The 20,761-nt window shown below is 46.0% G+C and overlaps 1 protein-coding gene across 1 annotated transcript; it reads right to left on the bottom strand.

Moving 5' to 3' along the window:
• Window positions 1–10,447: 10,447 nt before the first annotated feature.
• On the bottom strand, window positions 10,448–16,750 carry LGALSL (galectin like). The gene is made up of 5 exons (XM_058020884.1): window positions 16,670–16,750; window positions 16,469–16,540; window positions 16,176–16,264; window positions 15,532–15,709; window positions 10,448–12,831 (listed from the first exon to the last, which is right to left on the bottom strand). The coding sequence occupies exons 1-5, from the start codon at window positions 16,700–16,702 to the stop codon at window positions 12,688–12,690; spliced, it is 516 nt and encodes a 171-aa protein (XP_057876867.1). The 5' UTR covers window positions 16,703–16,750; the 3' UTR covers window positions 10,448–12,687.
• Window positions 16,751–20,761: the final 4,011 nt, after the last annotated feature.

The raw sequence follows: 20,761 nt of genomic DNA, 5'->3' as shown, positions 1-20,761 counted from the left end.
AAATGGTAAGTGACACACAAAACTCGCAACCCAAAGCAGATCAGCTCAGATTTGTTTGCTGCTGTAACCTCCTCAATATCTATGGAGCACCAGCATTGTTTCTTCTACATTCAAGTGTAGGAGACCATTAAGGAATGAAGGCTCAGTACTGAGACATTTGTCATTTCTGGTGCTGTTTGTATATAAACTCCTCAGCCAAGAGCTATTGCATGTTTTGAATTCCAAGAAGGCAATGTTCCGTGTCTTCTTACACGTGCCAGTGCTGAACAGTTCAAAAAGGACAGTGAAAAAAAGTTACCCTGTTCAGTCTAAGAAAAGTGATAAATCTCTTGAAACACAGTTCTGCTTTATCTGGCTTTATTTTCAGTGGAAGGGGAGACACACAGTGCTTTCCTATTGCCACCTGTTTCTGGCAATGCAGGCCCTGCTTGTAAGCCGCCCAAAGTTCCCATAACCAATAATTCCTTTGGATCTTGCTAATAAGAAACTCTGCTCTCAGCAATATGGAAAATAATTGAAAGTAAATAAAGGCCACATGCTTACAGAGCCCTTCCCACATCATTAGAATTTCTGGTTGATAAGAGTGTATTGTTTCTTACTCCCATGTGTAGAAGATGCTTGCACTGCCTGTGGAATGTTGTGCAGGCACTCCCTAAGTGCCTTGGCTTCTTCAAGAACCTTTTATTCAGATCTTTTTCCAAGCCTGGCAGGATAGGTGAACCTCTGTGGAAGCAAAATTGCAAGTGTCTTCTTTATTTTGTTATTTATGCATAACCTTCCCTCTGCCTTCAGCACTGAAAGCTTTTGCTGGTTTTCACTTTCTTAGGGTTGTGGTTTCTTTCTTAATAGGTACTTAGGGAAACACCTGGAGTCACCTATCTCTGGTCTACTGTTTCCATATCTGGTTTATTTATTTTTTTAACTTCAAACACAGGATGTGTGCATGTGTGTGAAAAGGAGATCAGGCATCTACATTTAGGTGCTTGGTTGGAAGTGAGTTTCTTCCAGGTTCTTTTATAAACACTGGAGCTAAGGCCTCTAGAAAACCATTCAGGACATCAAAATCATCCCTGCTAAATCATTCTCTGGAGAAGCATCTCTCTTTCCACTGCCTGTATAGGGAACCCACAGAGACCAGAGTGAATTACCACAGCTGAAATAAGATGCTGCAGAAGGTGGCATAAATACCCCTGCAGTGTGAGCTACTATTCACCCACTGAAAGGCTTGAAAGGCTTCCAGTTTTCCCATTAATGTAGTCACTCTGCTCACCTAAGCAAAAAATTTTGTAAAAGTGCATCTTTGCAGAAAATTGTGTATTAAGCACCAGTCTTTATTGCACCAAACAGCACTTTTAAATCCTCTCCCCAGGAAGCTGTTGACACATGTTGGAGTCACTCTACCACCTTCTCCCAAGAAATGCGTCTGTAATTGCATTTGTTTGGTTACACGTTGCTGTGGAGGTGTTGGCATGCTGATCCAGACCTGCAAGCCAACCAGCACAGCAGGTGGCTTCATGGCCCTATATGGCATTTCACCTGTGAAGGCAACCAGGATCTCCCTCTGAATCTCTTTGAGGTCTAATCTAAGCAGCCTAGAAGATGGCAAATGGAGCTGCTCCATGCCTGAGATGGGTGGCAGTCTCTGGCAGTGAAAGCTGTGACCTCCTGTTTGAAACCTGGCTCACATCACCCCAGATGTTGTGAAGGATGGCTCTTCCTGCCATGCCCTCTCCAGAACAAGATGTTCTCTGTGGAGCAGTATGCTCTGAAAGGCCAGGTCTGGCTGCTCCCTTCCAGCACTGCAGGTAGAAGAAGATGGCTTTAACATAAAGGAAATGATCTGGAGGCTGGCCAGAGGCAGGTGGGAACAGGCTGAGAAGGTGGAGGTCTGTTTGGTCTGGTGACACAGCTATGTAGATTCGCTGTCTAAAATCCCTTGTAGGGAGAGAAAGACATGGTAGGAGTCATTGGCTGCAGTCAGTTTGGGGTGGAGGGAGTTTTCTCAAGGCCAGGCGTAGCAAAGCTTGAAAGCACACATTTCAGCATAATTAGAGGCTTTTCTGACATGAAGATAAAACTTGATATGCAAAGTCTGTACATTTGGATTTCATGTTGCGCTACACCCCCAGATTTGGCCTTTATCTTACCTTTACATCAGGATGTTAGGCAATTCACCACCACTTGCAATTTACTTTGATTCTGGTGACTGTTAATTCTTACAGTGTGGATTGAAGACTTCTTTTAGAAAAGTTTCCAGTTTGTTATTTGGTCATTAAGTTGAAAAGGTCTGTGTGCCTTTAAAAAGGTGATAATAAACATGATGAAAGTGTAAAGAAAGCTCAGTGATACTAAGAAGTTAGGTTATGGTCTTCTCTTTATTCATTCACCTTTTAGAGGATGAAAGGGCATATAATGAGACAGAAGAGTGGTACATTGAAGGCAGACAGCCATTTTCTTTGTATGTGGTGTGTTGCCATTCCTGAACAATATCCACATGCATAAACGTAACAGGATCCTGCAAAAGGTCAGGGATTAAATAGCCTCCAACACCAATTGCAATAGCAGTGATAAAAATATCAATTTCAGGATTATTGAATGGGCTTCTGAGGTCAGCTATGCTATAGCTGTCTGTCACAGCATTCCATGTCCTGTCCTCCAAAACACGTTCCAGTTAACACACCCAAAGCCTGGGAGCTATTTGCTCTGCCCCTTTTATCAAGTGTAACAGTCACCATGCTCCTGGGATGGTCTGTGAGCATCATTTATACTGGATACAATAACAATCTGCTGGGATTCTGGCACTACCTGAGTGACTGCTGAATGCTTTAAGTGTTCTTCAGTTATTTCTTCCACAAGTGAACTCATATTCTGCTCTACTTACAGATGCTTGAGTTGGCTCTTGGTGGAAACTTTCAGACCTCTTCTGGTCCTGTACAAGTCCTGTCTAAACCAGCACAATGGCAGGACTGTTAACCTGGCTGATATAATTCCCAGAGAGTCTGGAACAGCTTCTCTAACATGAGAAATATAAATGGTTTATGAGACCTGGAAGTTGCTGACAGATGCTGCTACACTTTTGCCCTGCACAGGCAGCTCCTGCTTGCCACACAACCAGCTTTGCTTATAGTCAACTTGGCCCTCCCAGCTGTGCGCCCACATCTGTACAGTTTTCTTCCCAGGAATAAGCCTTTTGCAGTCCTGGTGAGGCTTAGAGAGCCAGGGAGCTCTGCACCATGCTTGGCTGTGCAGCATGGGCACCCCAAACACTGCCCATTGGCAGCTGAGACCCAGGACTGAGCTCTTGAAGGATGCCTAGCGATGGCCATCAGTTCTCTCCACTGGAACAGAGATAATTTCATGTATGATGGGATCAGATAAGACAGGAGACATATAGGCCCTCTGACCTCAAATCCTTTCATCCTAGACAGGAAAGGGAAAAGATTCAGCCTTTTCACAGCTTCCCTCAGAGGACACTCTCAGAGGTTAAACCCCTGTGCTTGCAGTTGTTGAATTTCTGAGCTGTGCATTCTCGCCCTTTCCTCCTACCCCAAGCAGTTAAATGTTTGTTGGTACTGTCCAGGAATTCATCTGTTGGTATTTTAATATGCATGTGTATGATCACCCAGTTGCTACAATTACGCTGTGGGAATCTTGTTTCTAAAAATACACCAATCTCTGCTGCTCTCCAACACAAGCATGAGGTAATGGATCATGTTCCCCAGTTGCCAGTCACACACAGGAAGAAGGAAATCAATAGAGCTGGCAATACAGAAAGACTACAAAAATTGTAATTAGAACTAATTTCCCTTTCACTTAAAAACATCATCTTCCAGCCTGCATTATCACAGCTTCAGCTTTACAGTGCATTAAAACAATAATGGGCTTCCCTTTGCTAGATAAAATCCTGTTATTCTGCTTGAGAGCATCTTTGGAGTAACTCAAACTGGTAAGGTTTATTATGGGAACCTTAAACCAGCTCCTACTCCAGCAGGTAGTCTGTTGCTATTAGTGTACTTCCACCAAAATTGGGAGAGATTTTGCATCACTCAGCTTGTGATTGCTGTATTTTGTCTAGAGAAAAACATGTGCACACCATCTTTTAAATTTAAGGTGCAGAAAACTCCCTGATCTTGTTATATCTCCTCTTCTGCATTATTTAAATGGCAGTTGAAAGCACTGTGAGTCAGTGGAGGCTGTGAAAAAAATTGATGGAATGCCATTCATTTTACTATTATAAAAAGCTGTGTTTTGGAAGGATTTTGCATTACAAATAGTGCCTCTGATTCCAGAGGAGTTACTCAGTGTATAGCCTTACTCAACCTTACCATTGTATATTTTGTCCAAATAATGTCTGCCTGGTGAGGAAAGGAGGGGCTTTGCGAGCCTGAACTTCAATGTTGTAGCCAAAAGTCAGAGTGATGAGACATTGTATGGAAATCAGTGTATTCCAAATTACAGCACTGACTGCTGTGTCTGGCAGCTGCATCTCTGTTTTTCCCTCTCCCTGTCCATAGAATAAGAGCAATAGTGTTAGAAAGGGCAAGGGGCATTCATTAATTAATGCTAATTTTAGATTTTGTCAGTGCTTTGAAGTTTTTCAGTGAGCTACATAAAGTGTAGCTCACTGAACAACTGTGCTACATAAAGTACACCTTGGTCAGTGTCTGCTAGAAGGCACATAAAGGTCTGAAGCCACAGGAGAGTTCTTCTGGCAGTGGGGTTTCCAGCCATGGTTCTCCTGCAGGGAGAGGAGTGGCCATCCTTGAGAAAAGGCCATGGAAATAGAGGGCAATGCATGTGGAAGCTGTGTTCTGCATTCACACAGCAATCCAAAGCTGCTCCCAGTTTTGCCCTTCAGTCTGTTTAATAACCACTGTAGCTCCTTGTATCTTTCTTCCAAAAACTGGGTGTAAAAGGAACCCCTCTATCCTTGCTACGGGCTTTTTACTTTTAAATTAAAATACTTTGTTTTCCCCTAGAGGTTGTAGTCTGGTTGTAATCTGTTACTTTCCCAAGAGTGTTTTTTTCCTACCTAGAGCCACATTCTGTCCTTAGTTCTGGTCTCTCTTAGATCTCTCTTAGACAGCCATTATCTTTCCCACTGAGCAGAAAACTTCTTAGAGAGCAGCCAGGAAAGAATCCTCTCTGCCTCTTGGAGCATGCAGTGCTGGAGCTGCTACTGGAGCTGGTCATGCATTACAGCACTGTCAGCACTGGCTTTTCGCCCATCAAAGGGGTTTTTGGAGCCAGGCAAAGGCAGAGCCACTGAGCACTGTCAGAAACCTCCAGCATCTCCATCCATGCTTGGCAAGAGGCTGCTCCACAAAAATGGAGCTTTACTTCTCTGCTTCATTGAAACAGCTCCTGCCCACGGCTCTGCTGTTAGTGTCAGCTTGCTTAGTCCTGAAATCCTGCTTTTCTCTGTTGCTTAGATCTACTGTTCAGCTTCAGTGGAGTTTTTCTGATTTACCAGGCTTTTGTTCCTGCCTTTCAGAGTCACAAGGAAGCCCTGCTCTGCCAACCAGGAGTCAGCACAGCTCTGGTTTGCTGTCATTTCTTACCCCTGAGAGAGAGAGAGAGAGCAGCCTTCTCTCTGCTGGGAAGAGAGCTGCTGAAAGACACCTCCTTCCTGGGGTCTTTCACAGAATGACCCCTCCTGGCATCACAGCCCTGGTCTAGCAAGGCACCAGTGAGGAAACTGAAGCTTCAAAACTTCAACAGGATAAGAAATGCGTAACTTCTGAAGCATGCTGGAGCCAACATGATGTTTCAGAGCCAGACTCTATTCTTTAAAAAATGGTGAAAGTCATAATTTAAAAATAAAATCAAGTGCAGTGCTAGCAAAGAGTCACATTGGGGTATTCCTGTGAGTAAGTCCCTCAACATGAATTGGCTTCACTTGAAGATCAGCAACACTCCACCAAAATAAGGCCCAGCTGTGAGGTGTCTGTGGTACTGATCTGAACAGGACAGAAGTACACATGGCTCTTGCCACATCAGGTGTCCTCCTCACCCCTTCTCTTCCCCCAAAATATGCCTGTAGTTCACTTTAGTATTACTGGTCAAACCAGAGCCTTCTAAGGGCCTCTGTAGGAGTTAGCCCGTGCAAGTGGTAAAATTTAAGTATATCCCCCTAGGCACCTCTGCAGGTGCTGTGCTTCTGCTGTCTGGTGGGGACTAGATGATGCTTTTGAACCATTCACAGCCATTTCTGGTTTGCATTGAGGTTACCAAATGCCATGCTTTATCTCAGAACGTCCAGATGTCAACATATTCCTTCTTATTGTTGTGTGCAGTAAGCAAAGGGTGAGTTTCTATCTGGCTGTGAGCAGGGATGGCCACAGATAAATACTTATGGCTTAGAGCTAGGATGAACTTCCTGTGCAGCATCTGAATCAGTCGTTTTATTGGCAGAATAACCACAAAACTGGCTGTATGCAAATCCTGTTCATCTGCTGCTTTACTACTGTTTGAATTTTGAGGTTTCCCTCAGAAAACCTCCCCTGTATTTTACAGCCACAAAAGGCTGTAGGTCATTACCCTTTACCCACTTGGGTCATGCAGAATTTTCCAATAACTTTAACTGAGAGAAGCTGAAACCTAAAAGTTTCCTCTTGCACTCAGTCAGGCCAATGTGAACATTACTTGAGGTGACGTCAAAAAGCAAAACACTGGATCTAAAAATACTGTGCCTCTGGAGCTGATCTGGTGGTTTTACTCACCCTGTATCCCTCACCCATGAATCCAGCCCCACCAGGGTGAGATGGAACACATGTGTGAGTTTCACTGCTGTTTCACCCTGTGCAGAAGTGTCAGCGACCTGTGCCTCTGGCTCTGAGTTGTGCCTGTTAACTCCTCAGGATTACACTGCCCAGTGATGTCACCAGGAGTCTTGCAAGAGTCAGCAGGCTGTTTTACCCTCTAATGAAGTTATTTGATTGTTCTGCATGGTGCATTTAAACTGTAAAGCAGTTTTGCACAAGCTGCTACCAAAGCTGCACATCTCATTCTAAAGTTCCACACTACAGTCTAACGAGGAGAAGAGTCTGAAAAACAGTCAGGAGATAAAAAAGCCAGAAGTCAAAGAAGTCAAGAGGGTATGTAATGAGCATTGATAGTTCAGATAAAAGACAGAACAAACTAGTGAAGATTTCATGTTTTATTGTTATTAAAAGTTCATTATTAAATCAGCACAACACATAAAAATAGATCTGTGGTGAATGATACATATTACTGTTATTGCCCAGTCATTTTGTGCACACTCTCACTTTTTAAAATCAGAAGGTAATGAATACAAGACATTTCACCAGCAAACTGTGAAACCAGCGCTCCTGCAGCAGAGGCTGTGCTTCCTGTTGACTCTATCCAATGTATAATGCAGTCAGAAATAGTCCTCTATTCACACTTAAAAATAAACTCAGTTTTAGAGTATGCCCCAGCTGAAAATAACTGGAGAGTGAGAGCTAGAAATAACTCTTTTCTTAGGGACCTATTTCCATGAAAGTCAAAGGGATTTTTGACATGGATTTTAAAGGCAGAAGGACATAGCTGTTTGTTGACAGACAGATTTAGAGGCCTAGCAACAGGAGCTAGGGAGGACCTGTAGCAAATAGGAGTTTATTATTTTGATCTTGCACATGCTGCTGATTCTCCTTGTTGTAGTAATTGTCTATGTTCATTGCAGCACTGATTGCTGGGAGGAGCTGGGAGGGTGTATCAAAGCCAGATAGGGCGTCTGCAGCTCATTTTTTTTCTCCCTGTTTGGGTTGGCCGTGGTTCTAAACCTGCACACCATTCATTGCAAAGTGACTTTCACCCGTGTGCTTCCTGATCCATGTGAGAAAATCAGAACAATACCATGTTACAAAACCCCTCAGCAGGTCACTTACTGTTCCTACACTGGAGTATGCTTTTCTTCCTTACTTCTGTGCTTATCACAGCAGACATTTGAGGCTGCCTTCAGCCCCTGACTCTTGTCCCTTACATTGTCAGGTCAACTCCAGGGCTGCTGGGAGGTTGCTAAGTGGCTCAGCAGAATTGTTGTTCTGCAGTTTTCTGCATGGAAAGGTCTCTGTGCAGCCTCAGTGCAGAAAATAGTGCTGGAGTTCTCTATGGGGAGCATTTCCTGTGGATAGGAGGCCAAATAAGCCCCACATCAGATATCCTACTTGCATGTCTGTGGGGAAAAATACCTTAGTGGTGTGGCTACTCCTACATTCTCCTGTTATTTATTTGGGAGCTTCTTTCACATCAGGCGAGTAGGAACATGAACCAATCCATGCTGTCCAAGCTTGTAAGCAATGCTGGGGTTTTTGCTACAAGTCCTGGTAGGGAGCTGCAGAAGGTGGCATCTAAAAATGTGGGGAAAACCCACAAGGGAAGCTTCCCAAGGGAAGCTGCCCTGCATCTCCATAGCCTGTGCCCTTGTCTGGCCCTGAAGTGCTCACTAATGTCCCCTGAACTCCTGCTCCCTTAGGACTAGAGCACATGATGCTACCACCACCAAGCTGAAGGGTGCTGTGGCCACTCTGGCCTTGTTTCCTCCTCAGCCACAGTTTCAAAGCCGAAGATAAAAATCTCAGTGCTGTTCCCTGTGTGGAAAATCTCCGGACTTCAGTCTCAGTCTCACAGCAGGAGAGTGACAAGGGTGGAAAGCTGTCACAGCAGAGTGGTGATTAAGGCTCTCCCTTTGGTTTTCAGGCTGTTTACTCAAAGCAGCCCTTGAGAAAGATGCTAGGCCTCAAGCACGTCACATTAAACAGGTTTAGCAATATTACGCAGGTTTCTGCTCAAACTAGCCAGGGAGGGGAGGGACAGTATAATATGTTAGTGCAGGTTCTCATAGACAACATATTAATATTTAGTACAAAATGTTCTTGCAAGGTGGGGCAAACATTTCTAATTGTGACACAAAAAAGAAGGTATTTTGTAACAGTTTTAACAAGTTGCCTGTGAAAAAGCGTTTGTGTGAAATATGTTTGGACAGACTACCTCACATGACACTGAAATATTTCAAGGCTCTTTCTGAGCAGGCAATAACCTAGTTTTCTTTTTTGTAAATCAAATCAGCTTTATCACAGCCAATCCCAAACATAATTAAATAATTTGGTTGTGATTTTTTTGGTTAGTTGTATTTTTTTTTCCTCTTTGGAAAAATAAAGCTATGCTGAATGTTTCCGCTTCACATGGGTTTTACCCATTCAAGACTTCTTTCATTGCAGAATTAACTTCCTCATTCAGAGGAAACCACAGAAATATTCAGCTAATAAATTTCAGCAAAAGATTTCAAAGGCTGGTTCATTCACTCCTGAAGTCCTGAAGAATTGCAGCTTCCAAGAGGCTCACAGACTACTTCTCCCAACTGAAAAGCATTTTATAAACCTGGCCTAATTTGGAAACAGTAGTTATTTCATGTCTATTAGGGCTTACATCCAAAACCAAGATGTGAATAATCCCTAAATTGTGCAGAGTGAAAAATTCAGGCATAAATTTTGCAGTGCAGTCTCCCATTTGAAACGTCTGGATTTGACCCAAAGTCCAACTAAGTAGAAACAATTAAGGCCTCAGTTTTCTATGACTTACACTGCATGTGCAAGTGTTCTGCAGTTGCATTTTAACATGATCAGCCAGTGTAAGTCAAGCACGAGTGGAACAGCCCTTGGTTACACAGATATCATCCTTTTTTCTCCTGCCATCGTCTGGTAGTGCCAAAAGCAAAAAAAAAATAAAGAAACTTCCAATCAGGTGATAGATGTGTAAGCTTTCTTTAACTGTGACTTTCTGCCCTTTCTTGAGCTCTCAGCCAAGCCATAACCCATCAGAAGAGGATTCACAGTCATTCTTGCCTCGAAGCCTGGCTCAGAAACCACAACAGGGCAGGATCAGGTGGTGCAGTTATCCAAAGGCAAAATCATAATTAGGGTCAAAAGAGCATTTTCCCCAGACAGCAAACTCCTGGAGCAGGAACAAATGGGAGTGCCCAGCACAGCAGGTGGGAACAGGAGCAAGGCAGGAGCACCAGGCCCTGGCTCTCACCAGAGATGCCCCTGACACTGCACTGAGCTCACCTTGGCATCCCTGGTGTAGGCACTGTGCTGCACCAGGCCCCCGCGGGAGAGCGAACGCGTGGGGGCTGTGAAAATCCAAGGCAGCCAAAATGCTTTTTCCAGGATACAGTAAAGGCATGGAGGGGGAATCTCTGCTGGTGGGCTGTCAGGGAGATTCCCTTTGGGTTTGTGCTACTGCAGGGTCGTGGTGCCACTCACACTTGCCACTGGCCCAGGCACCGGCCCTGCATCAGCAAACCTGGCTTTGGATGGCCAGCTGGAGAAAGCACTAGGCACAAAGGGTGCTACATTTCTCTCCAAACAGAATTCCTCTGCTGCCTGCATCAGCTTTGGAACCACGGGGAATTTCCAAGCTGGAGAAAAATCCAAAATACCTCATGTAGAAGCACCTTTCCCTTGGATTTTTATTATAATAATTTTAAAGAATATATTTTGTATCGAAACACTGTCAGCATTCTTTATACAATGGAAAATGACACAGTCATCATGTATCATGTAAAAGAGTAAAAACAGAGCAAGACAGGAACATTTCAGTTCATTCTGGAGTACAAATAGAATCTGATGTACAGCTAAAAAGCCACACACCAGATAAAAAGTTCATCTGGAAAACAACAGGTTCTTTTATTTTGGAAGTAGGAAGAAAAGTCAGGGAACGCCAAATGTTAAGGCTAAAAATTAAAATTTTAACATGTATTTTACAGGTGGTAGCCTGATTCTTAATTCATCTACAGTAGAAGCAACAACTCCCCCCCACTTTGCAAACAGATTTGCACTTGCAAGAAATAAGAATCAGGCTTCTATGCTTTGAGGACTCTGATTGACCTCAACAGGCTTTGGACTAGAGCCACAGTTGGAATTTCAGCTTGCAAGTCTAAGGCTTCTTAACTGCAGGCCAAATTAGCACAAAATGAGGCTTTGCATTGGCAGTCTACCCTTAACTTTGAATATTCCAGTTCTGGTTGCTTTAAACCACACTTTTATTGCAGGTTTAACATAGTTCTGTTTGTGAGATACTTTTTTTGTTTTTTCTTAAATACTGTGCTACAGAGAATGTTTTTATAGTCTGTTTTTTAGTCCCTATATTATGTGTTTTCAAAATTGCCTAAATGTATGTTTATATCATGATTACAACTACTCAGAAAGACCCACTAAAGTCCACTGTGAGCAGCCAAGGAAAAAAGTGTATTTAGTTCTAAAGAAGTCAAGAAAAGTGGCTGTGTTCATTTATAGTGTAGCACAATGACTGTGTTTATACAGCTATACCTACTATTTAAAAAGCTACTTGAAAAGTTATTATTCATGTGCCGTAGCTGATTTTCAAGCATTAATAACTTGGCTGTCTAGACAAGTTTTAATTGTCATATCAAAGGCCAAATATGTTCTCAAACAAGTGTAAAGAATCTCCCATCTCCCCTGGAAAGAGGCTGGTTCTCTTTCTGAATGAAGAGATTGCCAAATTTAACTTTTTCTCAGGTTATGAAAGCACAGTAAAACCCAAAAATTTGCTGTTTAAGTTTTTAAAATGGATCAACTTTAACTCAAACCTATCCTGTGCAGCAAAGTTAGTAAGCCCTGAAAAACAGATTCTAGTGAATATGCAGAGTTCCCCCCCACCAACTACCATGCCCACATTTTCCCAGGGCCTAGAGGGCTCCATTAAAATGTAACTAAATGTGCGACAGGAAACATGGTTTTTCAAGAACGATATGTAAAGTTTACCCGAAGAACCTAAGACATTTTGTACATTCAAAATGTTTACACTTTGCTGTTCTTAATCTTAAGATTGTTCATTTTTACTAATAATACATACAATGAGTATAAATAAATAAACTACAGATAAGTTTTAAAAATTGTATTAACAATACATTGTGCAAAAACTCATAACAATCTACATTCTATGCAAATACCCTGACTAAAATACACAGGCTGTGTCCACACACCCTCAGTCAGTTTTTGCACAGTCCATGGGCCAAACCAGTGGCTGAGGGCAATCAGCAAAATTCCATGACAAGCTATGGAAGTAATACTGATTTACACCAGCAGAAGGGCAGGCCCCAAGGTTTGTGCAAAAATGCCATAGAAATCAGTGGGAATTGTGCTTGACTAAGGACTAGACAGTTTGATTGTACCCCATTAAAGTGAGTGGGAGTTTTGCCATTGATTTCCATGGAACCAGGCTCAGGCCCTGGGTAAGGACGTCAGCACATGGCCCTATGTTGTGCTACACTACTCCACTTCAGTGCAGAAACAATATTTGCAAAAGAAAAACTTGGTTTTGTCGTCACTACTGTTCAGTAACCGGTTTTAGCGCTGCATTTCAGAGATTGCCTTGTCTGTGAGATTTGAAATGAGACTGCAAGTCTTTCTGAATCCATTCCAATTTGATTATCCAGCACAGGTGGGCTGTTTTGATCCAAGAAAAACAGCTCAATGTCTATAAACCAAGAGTGCTCTTCGTTAGGATAAAACACAGCCCGGTTCATCGGCACAGGAGTGAAGAACTGCATGCGGAAAAGGAAGAGGGCAGCCTTCCTACCATAGCTGTGTCCAGAGCCGGCTGTCACCGCTCCCAACGGACGATGGCACCTGAGCTGGTCTGGAATCTGCAGTCCTAACAAGCTCAGCCCAGTTTTGTAAGCTGAAGATCTCCATTTATCTTTATTGTGTCAATTGCTGACAGTGTTTCAATACGGTGGTAAAAATCAAAGAGCTGATGTCCATCCACAAATATTCTAAAACGGGGATGCTCGCAAAGTATCTCAACCTGCAAAAGACAAGATGTTGAAGCATGTTGTTCACAGTGTAACTGGGAAGTTGTTTCACAGCACACAAATGGGGGGCACTTCAAAGAGCCTTTGTGCAGCTGCACATTGTGCTATTTATGTGCCACGCAAGAGACAAAGGTGAGACCAGTTTGCCCCCTTGACACCAGTTACACTATGATGGATCTGCTCTTGCTGCACAAGGACATTAATCCAATCTCGAATCTCACCTTGTCCTAGCAGTAAGCACGCTGCAACCCAGTCCACTGGCTACTGGAAGGTTTTGTGTCTTGGAATTATGCCAGAAACAGACTCAAACTGCTAATCACAGCAGGAGGAAATTTAGCCTCCAACCCAAACCTTGCATTCCTTGTGTGACAGTTTCAGCTCTAACTGGGCAGAAAAGACTACAGAGTTGTTGGTTTTGGTGATGGTTTGTTGAGGTTTTTTTTTTTTCCTGCATAAGGAGGCAGCTCCCTCTGCAATGCTTTCCACACTACTTTTAATTTACTGGAAGGGAGTAAACAAGGAAAGGGGATATAACTTTGGTCTCCCCTCCCACACATACACAGCTGCAGCAGAACTAAAACCCTTTCACTCCTGTGGCTGCAGACAGTCCCTGTCAGACTAGACTCCATCCTGGGGCTGCACTGAAGGAAATGCAGTGCAGGATTGCTGGGAATTCAGCTAGACAGTTCTCAGGAGGCACAAACAGGATCAGGGAGGGACACAGCTCATCCCTCTTCCTGAGAGACCTGCAGAAATGCTCTGGAAAAGCAACAAATCTGGAGCTGAACAAGCTTGGACACGTTGGGGGATTCCTGATGTTTGGGGTGTCTTGAGAGGGTGCCCTGTTGTTAAGCTTTGCTTGGAACTGCCCCAGCAGGAAGCTGGGACATGAGGGCACAAAATGTACACTTTTACAGGCTCTTGGAGACCTCCAGGTCTGGACACACTAAGAAGAAAATCTTCAGGGAAGCCACATGTAAATCCTGGGTCATTTCCAGAAGCTGGAAATCCAGAGTGAAGTGCTGCTACCAAACACTTGACTCTGCTGCTATTCCAGTGTATAAAAATGGGAACAGGGCCCATGACAGACTGACTGTGCCAAAGCCCAAGTGGCTTAGAGCACGTTGCACCAGGAGAAGTGGCAGCAGGCAGTCCAGGAGAGCTGGAACCCCTGGATCTCTGGTAGTGCACCAGGCACCAAGAAGAGGCTGTGCTGCCATGGAGCTCCTGTGTCACTGCAGAAGTGCCTGCCTGAGGCCTTGTTATGTAAAAGATATGGTTAACACTGCTCACGGTCCGCTTTTCACATCACCTGCGGCCACGCCACAGTGCTAATTGGACTGGATCACAAGTAATTGGCAAGAACACTTAATAGTCTTACTTTATTCACTGAGATGGAGACCATCAAAGGTACAAAGTCAATTGGGAGCCTCAATTCTGTTTAGGCATTTGGGAAAATAGGAGGAAAAAAAAGGCAAAATAACTCTCCTTGTACAGTCTCCCATGCTAGATGTGCAATTTTGCTGTCCTGTAACATCATCTCTCATTAGTGGGACGTGCACAAAACTTGCTCTGGGTAATTTGTCTAGGCAGTGGAACCCTTTCAGATGGAGCAGGACCCAGCCTCCAAGCCTTTTCAAGTACATTTCCCACACCACCAAAGGGTGTTGCCAGTTCTGATGGGAGGGTGAGTTTGTAGAAACAAGTAGAGCGCAACCAATTTGCAGCAAAACCAGTCGTATAAACACCCTCTTAACAGCAAGCATCTGGGGAGATGGTGAGCTTTTGGGGTTGGGGAAGATTATCTTGGGGGCAAGAAGGATTAAGAGAGTTTGGCAGCTGGTCATAGCACTGGCATTTAGCAGAGGGGCCAGTGAGGTTTTGTAAGAGGGACGGGGAGGAGGAGGGGTTTCTGGGTCAGCTGCATGGAAAAGGCATGCAGCCTTTTTTCCTCAATGTAGTGAGAGGGAAGCAGCCCTCTGCAGCCACATACTTTGTTAGTCCTGATTTGCAAAGACATCTTCACATAACCATAAACACTACAGATGGGACTCTGCTTCTAGGTCAACCCAGTCCATCCACAGCACCACAGCACTTCCATGTACACTGCTGTCAAGTGACTACAGATTTAAATTTGTCAGAAGGTTTAATCCCAGGGTTCAGAAAAGAATACCTCTATTGCTTAGCTGTTTAATCTGCTAACACGAAGAGCTACGGTCAACCTCAACGTAACATCCCTGGGGACAAAGGATGAACGTGATCCTTATTAGCTGCACTAAATTGCGAACAGTATGTCCATTAAAAAAACCATCAATATATACAGCAGCCCCACTGAATATTAACATTCTCCAGTAATAACTTGTAATGCACTAATAACATAGAGGTACCTCTTAATTTATGGTTATAAAACTAAGCTCAGGAAGTTGCGCTTCATGACACAGTATTACAACCTCCAACTTGTCATAGCGCCCAGGTGAGGCGTCCACAGCCCCATCCGAACTGCCTGCAGCTGCACGTAGCAGCAGGATCTCCATGCAACTCGATGGATACAAACAAACCAGCAACTGGTGTGTCAACTCAAGCAGTGCGGGCTGCACTGTGATTTCACGAAAGGCACATCAGGTTCTGCTGCAACTCGTATCAAATGACACTTTATCAGACATGGTGTAAGCCACTGCCATCCTGGTACTCACCCTAAAAGGCTGGTCCGGTATAAATGGAAAGTAAGGAATAGACGACTGCTCTTCCCCCCATTCTCCGGCTACACAAGAGTTTCTGACAAACTGTCTCTCTGTAAACACAGCTTTCAGTTCTATGGCTACATCCGCAGGAGGATCTTCTGACTCCCCACAAGTCAGACTGATGCCAAAGCTGCAACACAAACAGAACAGCTCTCATTCAGCCAGAAAAAAAGCAAATAAGCCCCCAATGCCGTCAGTCTTATTTCTCAGCTTATTAAAGCCATATAGTGGCACAGGCTGGAAGACAGCTCAGCTCATTCAGAGCTCTCTGACAGCTCAACAGGGACAACAACATGGTTATGGAACACATATGTGTGTATGTGCATGGCGTTGGGCATATATCTGTACATATACACAGATATATATGCTTGATATGCTCCTTGACTCCCAAGTAAAAACGGAATCCCTTGAAGAAATGCCCCCTCTATGGGTCAAAGGAGAAACCAGCATGCTATATTTAAAATTATAAAAATAATCCTTTCCAGAAAGGAGGGATCCGTGCGGATGTATGTGTGTGTACGTGCGGGTGGCCGCCCCCCTTGGCCCCCTCCCCGGGCCCGGCGCCCCCGGCACGGGCAGCCCTGTCCAGGTGTTACCTCTCGGGGTTGAGGTCCACTATGCCCATAACTAAGATCTTCTTTCCCGGCCTCATTCCTCCTTTGATGTGCCCACAGAAGGGGACGATCTGGAAAGGACAGGGGGAAGGTGGCGAGGGTCAGCTCGGCATCAGCAGCGGCCGCCCTTGTGCAGCCCGAGATGAGCGGGGGCGGCGGACAGTAAAGGGGTTAACAAAATAAAATACACCACCACCCCCACCAGAAAAAAAAAAAAAAAAAACAAAAAACAAAAAACAAACAAACAAAAAAATAACCCAACAAAGGTGATTTACCAGGCGAGGGAAGTACACATCAGCTTGCACCGGAGATCCCAGGGAGTTGTTTAAATGCCCGTCCTCTATTTTCTGCAGGTAAAAGGGAGAGGGCTGAGGCAGGGCCACGCGGAGCCCCCCAGCCCGCCCCGCTCCGCAGGTGCCCTGCTTGGACCCCAGGCCCGTCCCGGTGCCCGTCCCGGTGCCCACAGCCGCACTCACCAGCGCGTCCCGCTCGGCCACGGTCCCCGCCATCTTGTGGAAGCGGTGGCGGCGGCGCTGGGGACAGGGCGGGGGAGAGGGAGGGAGGGAGGGATGGAGGGAGGGAAGGAGGGGGGTCTGTGGCAGCCAGGCGGCGGAGGGGTAGCGGCGCAGCCGGAGCGGAGCCGGTGCAGAAGTAGGAAGGCGAGGAGGAGGAGGCGGAGGAGGAAGAGGAGGAGGGGAGGTGGCCGGCTGGCACTGCCTCGCCCGGCGGGGAGCCCAGCCCTTGGCCCGAGGGGGAGCCGGGCAGGGCGGGGCGGGGGCTGCTGCCGCTTGCTGCGCTCCGCAGCCCCGCGGCGGGGCCGTGCCTCGGCGAGCGGGGCGAGCGCGGCTCCGCTGAGCTGAGGGACGGCGGCGGGCCCGGGCCCCTCACCTGGCGCCTGCAGGTGATGGGTGCCTGGGGAGGGGCCGCTGCAGCCCCGCGCCCATCATGTCAGGGATCACCTTTATGTCCGAGCTTGGACATCTCGGCGAAGGGAATGTGCCAAGCCGGGCGTCCTGGGTGACTCCCTCCCTCCCTCCAGAGGTGGGGACACTGCTCGGCCCCTCCGAAATGAACCTCCACCCGTCTCCCCTCCGTGCCCCGAGGCGAGCACCCTCAGGGCTGGGCAGGGCTCCGAGGGTGAGGGCAGTGTCCCGGCCGAGTGCGGCTCAGCTGCCCCGGGCCCGCCGTCCCTGCAGCCTCCGGCGAGGCGCGGTAATTGCATAAGCCGGCCATGCCCGTGAGCTCCCATTGACAGGCAGTGGCCGTGGTTACGCAACGCGGCGGTGGCTGCGGTGTCCCGCTCTGCGGGAGCGCGGCCATCCCCGGCCACCGGCCCTGCCCGTGCCGCGCCAGGATTGCCTCGCCTGAACCACAGCAGGAGTGACCCGACCCGCCAAACGTGCTGCCATGGCCCTTTTGATGAGTTCAGGGTCTTGGGTGTGGGGAATTGAGGAAGGCTTTCTTGTCGCTTCTTCACCGCTGGGATTTGATGGCATGAGCATCCCTTTAGGAACGTGACACAGCAACTGGATTTGGCCTGTGCTGTGCAGAACCTCACACAGCGGCCTTGGCTTTTCATGCCTCTTGCTTACACACTGGGCTGGGTTGGTGAATGTCCCTGTCCTTCCTCCTCCGAGGCACTGTGAGGATTAATTACATTGGGTAAAGTGGAGTGGGAGAAGCAAAGTCACTGCAATATTTAGGGTTTCAGTATGATGGTGTCCATTGGGAAACACCTGCAATCGGTAGGTGATGCCATTTGAGAAATCAAGAGGTACTGAGTGTAAGAACAGATTGTGCAAGTGTTTGGACGCTTGGCTATTTTTTCAGTAGTGCCCACTAATTTGGGCATGTTTTCCTCTCTGGATGCCCAGTTGAAGATGGCTCATGTTTGGAAGTCACGTACTGAAGTCATGGCTTCTTCAGGGTGTACCAGCACAGCTGGGCACAGAGGCAGGGAGCATCCCTGTGGCTCAGGTCTCGGAATGGGAAAACCACTGGACTGTTTTCTTCCTCTCAAAACACTGAATGCCTCATCACCACATGGGAAAACATCTTGCTGCAGACTGAATTTTGTAAATAGTGCAGTAACACGAACCCATCACACATCAGAAATAGCTGGCTTTACAGTGGTCAGGTGAGTGCATTCACAAGTTTAGCACAAAGTGGAACTGGAATTAGCTTGATGTGTTTCACCTCCTGTTTGCTGCTCACCTCACCATGATGATGATGCCAACTGCATTATGTTTTCTTTTTCTGTTGGCCTAAGAGAGAACAGAAATCATCCTAAGCTTTTTTTTTTTTTTTTAATTTAGTTGTATGTGCAAAGAGCTCTTTTCAGAACCCTTTGTCTTCTCTGCTGTACAGAGAGACACTTTGTTGGATAAAATTTAATTCATTGGACAAAAAATCAGGCCAGCCAGTTGTTTGTGCCAAAGCATGATGTTTTATGAAGGGAGAGGCCATCATTATGTATCTGTTTTGTAGCTGGTTTTAAATGAACTTTTTCATTTCAAAATAATTAAATAATAAGACTTGTCCATTTGGCTAGCTGCTTTGCTTTGTGCTTGTCTTTTTGGCTTGTTTTCCCCAAACTAGAACAAATGCAGCATTTGTTTTGTTGGCCATGGATTGACTGGAACAACCTGCACTATGAAATTTTGATGGGAAAGGGCGTTCATGAGTTTTTAAAGCTCTGGTGGCCTGTGCCTGTCTGTTTCTGTGCCATGTTGTCCTCTTAGCCTGTAACAGTCCAGGAGGACGCTGGAATCCTCTGTATACCATGAGCAATGTGAGGCAGCCAAAGAGGAGCTCTGCCTTGGTGTGCCCCTGTCCTGCCTGAGTGATGGTCACTCCTGTAGTTTCTGTGAGGGAAGTGTTCTCCAGCAGAAGGTTGCCTGCATTGCCCAGCAGTGCATGGAGCAGGATTCCATGTCTGAGCAGCACTGTGCCTCTCACCCAAGGCAGGGCTTCCTTGGGATCAGCTTCCCAGAAGGTTCCCCTCTGCAAAGAGCAGCAGGGTGAGTGCTGCACCTCAGCTCCTCTACTTGTTCTTCTGAAAAAGGAGAGGTCTGAGCCAAATCTGTTCCCTCACCCGTGTAGTGCTTCTTAAATCATGTGTGCAAAATAGCCCCCATTCAGTATTTTTAACAACTTTCTTGGCAGGGAAGCTCTTGAGTTATCATACTTGAGGGCCTGAGCTTGCAGACCTTGTTGGAGTAGCAGGAGCAACATGATAAATATTTGTGCACCACTGCAATGGTGCTGAAGTACAAGCTCCCAAACTTGTCTGGTTGACCAAGTGCAAAAAACCTTGTGGATAGGTGTTGTCTTCCATTTTTGTGTTTGTACAGCCTTTAGCTCAGTGGGAGCCTGGGACTCTTGAAATGCAGAGAATCATATAAAGATTAAAAAGAAGTGGCATGGTATGAACACCATTTGGGAGCAGTTAATGACATGCCCAGCCCAGCCACCAAAGCCATTGCTGAGAACTGGCAAACCCAGAACTTCATCTTAATCCCAGCACCTTGTATCTTGCAGCCACTCCCTTGGATGATTTAAAAAGGTGTATCTAATTCTTAGCTGGCCTTCACCAGCAAGGAATGCAGCACGATTGCAAATTTGGTGTGGTATAATTACCCTGCCTTTCTTGCCCCATTACCACTGACATTACTCTCCTCATGCCTGGGTTTATAGGCTGACTTGTAGAACCTCTTTGGTTTGTTTTGCTTTTTTAATGACAATGTTGAGAGGATGGGAGGTGTTTGCTGGTTTCATGGAAGCTTCCTTTGGTTTCTGGGTGGCAAGGCACCCATTCCTGCTTTTTGTAAGACTCGGGAAAAGCTGAGTAATACAATAAAGGAGAATGTCTGGGAATAAATGTGATTCAGTGGTTGGAGCTAAGTGTTTAATAGTTCAGAGGAAATGCTCCTTTTCAGGATTACACCTGAATGATAGTGCTGATAAACAATTATTTGGGTTGTATAGTGGGGTTTTTTTACCTTTGTAGCTTTGCCACTGCAAATCCTCAGTTAGAGGGGTTTTTTCAGGCATAGTTTTTGCCTGGACAAAGCGTCCAAGGCAGGACTTGCGAGAGGATGGTACTGACAATTCCAGGGGTTTGAAAGGGGCTGGAGAGCAGAGCAGATGTTGTACATGCCCTCTTGCTGCGTGGCTTCAAAGCATTCCGAGGACAGGTTCCTGTGGCACGGGGCGCTGTGTTCTGGTGGGGATGTCCCTGAGCCTGCCCTCCCACGCTCACCCGTGGGAAGGACAAGTGACACTTATCAGTACGGACAGCGTGGAGGGAGTGCTCAGCAGCCCGTGTGCTTTCACAGGCTTGTGCTGTCACATCCCCGTGCATGGAGGAGGAAACTCAGGGCCAGGAGCAGCACTCCCCTCCTGACATTTATTTCATGTGGCTTCCCTGCTTCTTGTTGCCCCCTGAATTATTACAGTCAAGGGTTTTGCCCTTAGGGTTTGAGCTCTGGCTGTGCGTGAACCTCCTGGAGAAGTTGGTTTTCTGGGCTCCCAGTAACAGGTTGTGTAAACTGGTGTTTAAGGGGGTG

This window comes from Melospiza georgiana, chromosome 3 (genome assembly GCF_028018845.1).
Source record: "Melospiza georgiana isolate bMelGeo1 chromosome 3, bMelGeo1.pri, whole genome shotgun sequence".
Classification (NCBI taxonomy): domain Eukaryota; kingdom Metazoa; phylum Chordata; class Aves; order Passeriformes; family Passerellidae; genus Melospiza; species Melospiza georgiana.
This window is presented reverse-complemented; position numbering and strand designations above follow the sequence as displayed.